Source organism: Pituophis catenifer, unplaced genomic scaffold (assembly GCF_029215685.1).
Source record: "Pituophis catenifer annectens isolate HBS135680 unplaced genomic scaffold, rPitCat1.0.hap2 SCAF_1, whole genome shotgun sequence".
Lineage (NCBI taxonomy): Eukaryota > Metazoa > Chordata > Lepidosauria > Squamata > Colubridae > Pituophis > Pituophis catenifer.
The window spans coordinates 64,527,330-64,535,891 of NW_027256881.1; the positions used below are offsets into that span (position 1 = coordinate 64,527,330).

The 8,562-nt window shown below is 37.6% G+C and overlaps 1 protein-coding gene across 1 annotated transcript; it reads right to left on the bottom strand.

The window, feature by feature from the left end:
* Window positions 1-264: 264 nt before the first annotated feature.
* SULT6B1 (sulfotransferase family 6B member 1) lies at window positions 265-7,526 on the bottom strand. The gene is made up of 7 exons (XM_070950351.1): window positions 7,331-7,526; window positions 5,861-5,973; window positions 5,435-5,524; window positions 3,840-3,966; window positions 2,926-3,020; window positions 1,779-1,935; window positions 265-395 (listed from the first exon to the last, which is right to left on the bottom strand). The coding sequence occupies exons 1-7, from the start codon at window positions 7,524-7,526 to the stop codon at window positions 265-267; spliced, it is 909 nt and encodes a 302-aa protein (XP_070806452.1).
* Between the last annotated feature and the right edge of the window lie 1,036 nt (window positions 7,527-8,562).

An 8,562-nucleotide genomic window follows, 5' to 3' on the forward strand; every position in this document is an offset into this window, starting at 1 on the left:
CATTTTCCCAAGAAGCCTAGGATCATGTCATTGTCCTCTTGTCCTTAGTAATATTGTAATAGAGGCTTGCATATATCTGGGAAAAATTATTGTCTTGTTCTATGAAATAGTCTGGCTAAATACAGATTTATCCTATATTAGAAATGTGATATTAAAAGAGTTTCACAGATTAGCTATAGTGAAATGTGTATTCTGCTTATATCCTTTTTTATGCAAGCAGTCAAAACTTCCATAAAAATAATATTTTTTCCACAAGATACACGTTCAGGTTTTGCAGTAGACATCATACTTCAGCTTGGTTCCCAGCTTCGTTCCAGCTAAACATTCCTTAAATTTAGCATCCATTTGCTCATTTTGAGGCTTGTCAAAAATATTCTTCCAATCTCCTACAATGCCTGCAACAAAAAGAAAATGGGAGGCTAAAAGAAAACAGAATCACTTACTTGATAGTTCTAATAACAATTCAAAATATTTGTAATTTGATCACTGGGAGCAAAAATGATACAATGCACTGAGGATTAGAGAAATATGAACCCGTCCACCAAATTTCTATGGTTCCTCCTTAGCCAAATCTATTAAATCTATTGTCTTGCTTCCAGCATTTCCTGTCATGTACAAGCACCAGAGCCAGTGGTGAAAATGAAGCCAAAACCTCTTTATATGCCCGCACCCTGTTATGTAGTCTGCAGGCAGCCACAGCAAGTGAAAATTGACTGAGTTTAAAACAAGTTCAGCAGGGCCAGTATTCCTTAGAACTTGGATACAAATATTATAGTAATGATTAGTGTTTTAAAAATATGCACATCTTAATCTTAAACTCACCCTTTTAAAAATATAGGATAACCAATGCACTGCCAATTCAGATAAGTGTGGGGGGGGTGAATCAACAAAAATGTGGGTTCCCCTCGACCATGACTCCTTTTTTATTTACCACAAACAATATCAGATACTAGTTTTCCTTCCCATGTGCCAATTTCAGAAATTTAAATATAACTTTTGACATTCTGAAACCACCCACTTGATGAGGAGGCACCAGAAAATATGGATAGGCCTGCATCAACCTTTTACAGGTAGTCCTTGACTTACAACAGTTCATTTAGTGACCATTCAAAGTTACAACGGCACTGAAAAAAGGGACTTATGAGCGGTTTTCACAGTTACAACCTTTGCGTCATCCCCATGATCACATGATCAAAATTCAGATGCTTGGCAACTGGTTGATACTTATGATGGTTGCAAGGTAACCAGTGGTGGGTTGCCCCCGGTTCGGACTGGTTCGCAAGAACCAGTAGTAAAACCAGCATGAGGCTCCGCCCATCGCCCCGAATGTCATCATAGTTCGAAGCAAGCGCGTGAGCGCGATCCCATTGTGAACTGGTAGTAAAGGTAAGTAGAACCCACCCCTGAAGGTAACCTGGGGTCATGTGATCCTCCTTTTGCAACCTTCTGACAAGCAAAGTCAATGGGGAAGCCAGATTCACTTAACAACCAGGTTACTAATTTATCAACCGCAGAGATTCACTTAACAACTGTGGCAAGAACGGTCGTAAAAGGAGGCAAAATTCACTTAACAACAGTAAAATTGGGCTCAATTGTGGTCATAAGTTGAGGACTACCTGTAGTTGTAAACCCTACGAAGTATGTTTGCTGCATACAATTATGGGACATTCATAAGGAGAGATGTCGTGAGTGCTCATCACTTACTAATGGAAACTTGATAGAGGGGAATACTAGAAAAATACTATTTCCCTGATTCCTTCTTTTTTTTTTTAACCAACCTTTCCGGAAGAGCAGGGGACCAGCCACACCATGTGTTTCCTGTGACTTATCACGCACTGCTTGGAAAGTATTTCTGTCTGCAATGGACTGAATTTGCTCAGTAGTAGCAGGGAAACCAAAGAAATTAGCTATTTGCTTTACTCCCGAAACCAGATCCTGAAAGCAATATTGTGATATGATTAATATCCTACATAAGTTGTATAAACTGTATATTTGATATGCATTATTTATGTTAATGTTATGAAAAGCTGTATTTCTTAGGGTAAACTTGAGTAGCTTCAGATTCAAAACCCATTGTTAGATCTGTTGACTTGAGCATATAGTGAAGTCGCAAACAATATACCTACTCTATACAGAAACATACAGACCAGGGGTGTCAAACTCACAGCCCACAGGTCAGATGTGACATGCACTGACCACTCCCACCCCAGTTTTAGCAAAAGGGAAAAAAAGTCACGATACATCACGTGACAACAACATGACAACACGAATTTGACACCCCTGATACAGACTATAACTCATAATAGGTATATATGGTGGAAAAGGAGAAAGAGTAAAAATAAGTTCAGTAGTATCTAAATCTCTTCTCACACAAGCACACAAATACTTAAGGCATTTACATCATTAAGATACATTTTAGGGGAAATTATCATAAACATGTGGCATTTTTTTAAGAAAATAGGGTATCAGCTTTCTCCAATAGAGCTTGTTCTTCCTGTTTCCCATAATAACTTTTCGACTTGTGTAATACAATTGCTTTCAATCAAATGAAGCCAAAATGGCCCAGAAAATGAGTTTAAAGTATATTTTTAATGCCATTAGAGCATTAAAAGATCTTCAGATGCAAAATCAAAAAAGAAGGCCTAGGTCATTTGCCCTATAACTCCAGGGGCTTAGGATATGGGTGCATGGGATTATTCACTGGTGAGAGAAGTAACTTTTTTTCCAACCACTTACTCTTCAGGTGTTCCAGGCTGCCTCGCAACTTTCAGAACAGGACAAGGAAATGACCCATAGAATATACTAAGACTCGAATTCCAGCCTTTTGATCATGACATGTCTTATAAAACCAATAAGAGTTTGGAACAACCTCCCTTCATCTGCTGTACATAGAGAAGCTTTGCCTATGATTATGAATACACCCACCTCTTTTAATTCCTCATATATCAGAATCAGAACGTTTTCATCATCTATATGTTTGTTCCAAGCAATAGCATGATCAAAATAGGATCCCCAGGCAACTATAGTATAAAGGCAGTATATTAAAATGACTTTATTTGAAAAAAAAAAAAGTCTGCACAAAGCATAACAGCAAGTTATTTTTCTATATATTATTGCATTCATATTCTCTCCGGATAACATATAGTATTGAGGCAAAACTTTTTTTTATTAAACATCCTATTTCCTTTTCATTTCCTTATTCTTGTATCCAGGCATCAACCTTCATATCAATTGTAAAAGATCTGCAATCCTCTAAAGACAATAGGAGTTGTAAGGTAATAGTATCTCTTCTCCTGGCAAGCAATGTGCTAATGGTGTTTGTTCTGCTGGTTGGAAACAAGTTTCTGTTTCTACTTACATAAGCTCTCAAGATACAAAGACTACAAAAGTCTTGCTATTCCAAATAAATCGGGCCAGCTCTTGTGGAAAGCACTTGTGAGAGTTCTCAGTTCAGCTTTGGCTAGAGACAACAATTAGTTCTCAAAATCCTGACTATCTATGCTGTTTATCCCAAAGTCATATCCAGCATGTAAACTTTGCAAGCTTTAATGCTATGTCAAAAATCTATGAGGTCTTTTTCCTTAGGGGCAATAGAAATGTGTTCGTGTATACCACAGAAATGAAGCTCTGATCATATCATTTTCATTTCTCTTAAAGCCCAACATTCTTCCAGAGGGTGTCTTACTTCTTAGAAAAGCAAGTTTGATAGCACTACTATTAGAAATCATAGTAGTGGTACAACTCATTTTTTTCCCCTGATGCCCAGATTGATCAGATTAGCCTAGCATTCTGTTCCCCCAAGTTATTATATTTGAGCCAATCTGAGAAATTAAGACTACCTTCTCCATTCATGAATTCTGGGAAAAATTCCTCCCATGAATTATAACTGGGAATGGTTGGTGCATTATTATGAAAATGGAAAAACGATGCTGCTGTATCTTTAGGATTTCGAAACAACACCAATATCTAAGGTAAGAAAAAAAGAACAGACATTTTAAATTTCCAGTGACATGAATGAAAGTACCGTATTAGTAGCAAAAGTCCCTATTGATGCTGATGATTAGCACTATCTAAACTACACTTAAAAAGAAACTAGAGGTTGAAATTACACCTATTAATTGTTTAATGGGATCCTTCAGAAAGCAGTCACCCATACTCCAAATCCTCTTGTCGTATCTTTAGAAAGGCTACCAGATCTAGACTGCCAAAATCCAATCAACCACCAAATGGCAGCAGAAAATTAGTTTTCAGTTCTCTCTTTGCTGCCATTTTGTCGTCTTCCAGATTTGGGCTGCATAAAATGTCATCTTTCACACAGCTGCCACTTATCCACTGACCACTTGTGGTCAAAGGAGCTTCTTACCTAATTAATTTTAATGTATTTTAATGTTTTTTAATGTTTATATTATATGTTTTTTAATCTTGGCTGTTCACCGCCCCGAGTCCTTCGGGAGAGGGGGCAGTATAAAAATTTAATAAATAAATAAATAAATTTAGGAAAGTTACTCATGCGCTAGTCACCTCCCGTATTGACTACTGCAACGCTCTCTACCTAGGGCTGCCCTTGAGGACCATCCAGAGGCTTCAGCTGGTACAGAATGCAGCCGCGCAGATCGTGATGGGTGGTTCCCGATACGCCCATGTTACACCTCTCCTGCACGACTTGCATTGGTTGCCGGTTGCCCTCCGGGTGACATTCAAGGTGCTGGTGATGACCTATAAAGCCCTACATGGCTTAGGTCCAGGATATTTGTCGGACCATCTGCAACCAGCAACAGCTCCCCATCGCCCGGTGCGTTCTCACAGGGAGGGCCTACTCAGGGTGCCGTCAGCTAGACAGTGTCGACTGGTGACCCCTAGAGGCAGAGCTTTCTCTGTGGGTGCTCCCACCCTCTGGAACCAACTTCCTCTGGGGCTCCGGTTGGCCCCTGACCTCCGCACCTTCTGCCACGACTTAAAGACATGGTTGTTCAGCCTGGACTGGGGGGTTAACTTGTACTTTAACACGCTTTTATTCAGATATTTTATTGTTGTGAGCCGCCCTGAGTCCTATGGAGATAGGGCGGCATATAAATCAAATAAAAATATAATAAATAATAAATAAATAATTTACTTTGAGTAGGGTTACTAGACACTCCATATCCTATGTTCCTAATATGTATCTATAGTCTGGTAGCTAAACTGTGGCAATACATAGTGTTATAAAATATCTGTTAGGCTACATCAGATACTTTCCTTCCAAATGTTCTGGACTACAGTTTTCTCAATGCTTTGTCATGCTAGCTGATTGTTAGTAACCTACAGGCTACAGTACATAGCTGACTAATTTCACACATTATATCATTTCCATAAATATTACAGTAGGCCCACAACACTCCTATGAATTGCTTATCTAAGAAACTGCAGAAATAAATGTTATCAGTGAAATGCCTACCTTGGCTTTATTTTTGAAAATAGATTTGGGCAGATAATTATAATGGAGATGCGTGGCCACAATCCTTGGAGAAGGAAATTGTTTCATCCTCTTTACAAACAAAAACAAGGAAAGGGGAAAAAAACATATCAAATAGGCCACTCGTGCATATACAGAGATTGGTTCTACTGATATTTAAAAGTAATTCATCACCTATATAAAAGGGCAGTTAGAATAACTTTGATTCTGTAAATCCCATCTGCACATGTATGACACCAAACAGAACAATATTGAGATATGCCAAACATACTACAGGACATTGCTGGAAAACTAGAGGCACATTCCAGACAAGAGAACTTTCTCTATTGCCTTATTTCATTGCAAAAACAACTACCGGTGCAGATGAAATATCCCATTTTGGAAAGCTAAGTTTTGTTACTAATTAACCTGAAACTTTTCTGGATCTCCACACTCCATAAATGGCAACTCTTTGTTTTCCTGCTTAATTTTCAACGTTGTGGCAATCAGATCATTCACAATGAGAATCAACCAATTTGCTCCTGGGGGAAGAAAAAAACAGGAAAAATCATAATAAAATCTAAGGAAGGCATTATTCTTGTAGAAGACAGCAAGGCTTCATTACCTCAACTTAATGGAAAATAATTTGCAGCTAGATATGGTGAGATGGAAACTATCCATTGATTTCAATTAGTGTACAAGTAATATTAATTGTATGGTATTTTAAAGCTGTATCTTCACCAGATAGTTAAATTATAAGCTATATAGCTGCTTCATCTTATAAAAGCATTCTTCTATGTTTTGATATATTCCCTCACACGTGTAATTAAATAAATATCCTTGTTTATGCCTTAAAATCAAAAAGGAATTTTTACTTCAAGTTGGGATTTCCATTTTTGTTTCAAAGACAAGTTGGGGTGTTGGGAGTGTTTGTTCACTATCATAGAAAGCATAGCAGATTACAAATGAGGAAATAGATATAGCCAGTTTGGTCTAGTGGTTAAGGCACCAGGACAGAAACCAGAAGACTGAGTTCTAGTCTCACTTTAGGCATGAAAGTCACCTGGATGACTTGGGCCAGTCATTCTCTCTCAGACCAATTTATCTCAAGGATTGTGAATGTGGATAAAATAGAAGGATGAAGGTGTATGGGATATGTTCACTGCATTGAGTTGTTTATTTATAAAAATAATAAAGTTAGGATTGAAAAAAACTTCAAATAATAATAGTTGGAGGACACAAGTGAAGGGGCAAGACAATGAATGCAACTAAGTTTTAAGCCTAATTATAACGTCATGATTTAGCTGAAATCTTTGAATCAGCCATTATTGGAGTTTACTCATAGCTTTCCCATACTCTGTTGAATAAACCACATTCACACACTACACTAAGCCAATTTTTTAAAAAATGACTTAGCATGATGCTTGAACCATAAAGAAATGTATCTTAAAATAATATAAAGCATTTTAAATAACTAAAGTATACATTTGCACTGAAATCATCAGTTAATGGCACATGGCAATTTTTCATTATTATAAAAACACTTTTAAGATTTAAAAACCTCTTCAAATAAGCTAATGCAATGCTAACTGACATATTCCAATAATAACATTTAACATTTTATTTACCATCCTGTTTTCTCCTTTATGTACAGCTTATATACAGTGGTTTACTTACATAATGCAGCATTTAACCCCAATTAATAATTGTAAAGCTAATTCTGGTACAAAAAGTTTTATTAGAAAAAGGAGAATTAATGGTGCTATTTCTGTATAAACCATCTCAAGGGTAATGATAAATATTATGTAACACCTTCAGATAGACAATATTAAAAAGGTGTTTTTTAATAGTTGCTTATGATCTCATTTGGCAACAAAATAACACAAGAATTCTACTCACCACATTTGGGGTAGGACACCAACACTGCATCATCTTTTCTGCTTTCAAAATTCTCCAGGGCTTGAAACGTCTCTGCACTGCACACTGAATTCGGATAAGGAATTCCCTGGTAGGAAAAGAGAAGTTCTTGGAGTTTAAGACCTTTGGATTTTTCCAGCGCTTTCTCTATTTCTTCTACGAATGTTTTATCTGTCATGGTTGCTTTCTCTGTTCTAAGCTAACTATCCTGTTGTTAAGGCACCAAAAGCTTTTAAAGGTATTTTGAGAGGTGGACAAAACAGCATTATACTTATCCTTTTGTTTTCTGCGTTATATAAGAAAGCCAGCCTGCTTGGATTACCAACTTTTGCTCCTCCCTTTCTATTCTCCAAGAGAAAAAAACTATTAAGTCCTTTTGTTTAAATATTGTTTACATTTTTGTAGGTAATCCCCATTTAAACCAAGAAACTTTGATTTGGCTGGGTCAACAAAGTAGAATAGATGAGAGAGAGAGAGAGAGAGAGAGAGAGAGAGAGAGAGAGAGAGAGAGAGAGAGAGAGAGAGACTCTAAATGGCTTAAAAAGCGTCTCCAATCAACATTAAATTTATTGCAATGTATATGGCCACCCGTTTTATTGTAGTGACTCTTGATGGCTAATCAGAGTTACAAACACCATATAACCAGAAATAGATTCATCCTTGGCAGCCAAGGATGTTACAGTTTAATTTCTTATACTTAAAAGGGGTGGGTGCTAACTTCCTACATACCATAATCAAGAACTTTGAAAAGTAACATGGTAGCCATACCAGATCCTCCCAAATTATAGGTACAAAGCACCTTTTCTGTGTAGCCATCCTAATTTTTACAGTGTTGGGCAAAGTGCAATAAGATTATTTTCAGTTTCCACCACATAACTCTATATAAGGGAGCCATTATGATGTTTTACAAATGCTGCAGCATGCAGAGCTGCACCTGCAGCAGGTAGTTCGAGCCCCAGGAATAAGAGACGAAGTACCACTCGCAAATTCCCCGAGCGTCTTTTAGCATCGCTCCTGCGTGACGGATTTTTATTCGAACTGATCAAAAGTCATTGTTACTGTACGGCGAGGCTCATTCCGAAAGACGCCGACAGAGGGCGTACTCTGCTCTGCCGGTTTATTGCTTCTATAAACCGCCGCGGGAACGAAAAACAAAAGGCGTTATTTGCGGGATTCAAGTAAATTGCGTAAACTCGACGAGGTCACCTTTGCAC

What these genes read in the sequence shown, in the direction of transcription:
- SULT6B1 (XM_070950351.1), bottom strand. Translation starts at nt 7,526, where the DNA reads ATGACAGATAAAACATTCGTAGAAGAAATAGAGAAAGCGCTGGAAAAA. An exon ending in GGTGTCCTACCCCAAATGTG is followed by an intron (nt 5,974 to 7,330) that starts GTGAGTAGAATT and finishes TTCTTCCCCCAG; the next exon opens with GAGCAAATTGGTTGATTCTC. An exon ending in GAGATCCAGAAAAGTTTCAG is followed by an intron (nt 5,525 to 5,860) that starts GTTAATTAGTAA and finishes TTGTTTGTAAAG; the next exon opens with AGGATGAAACAATTTCCTTC.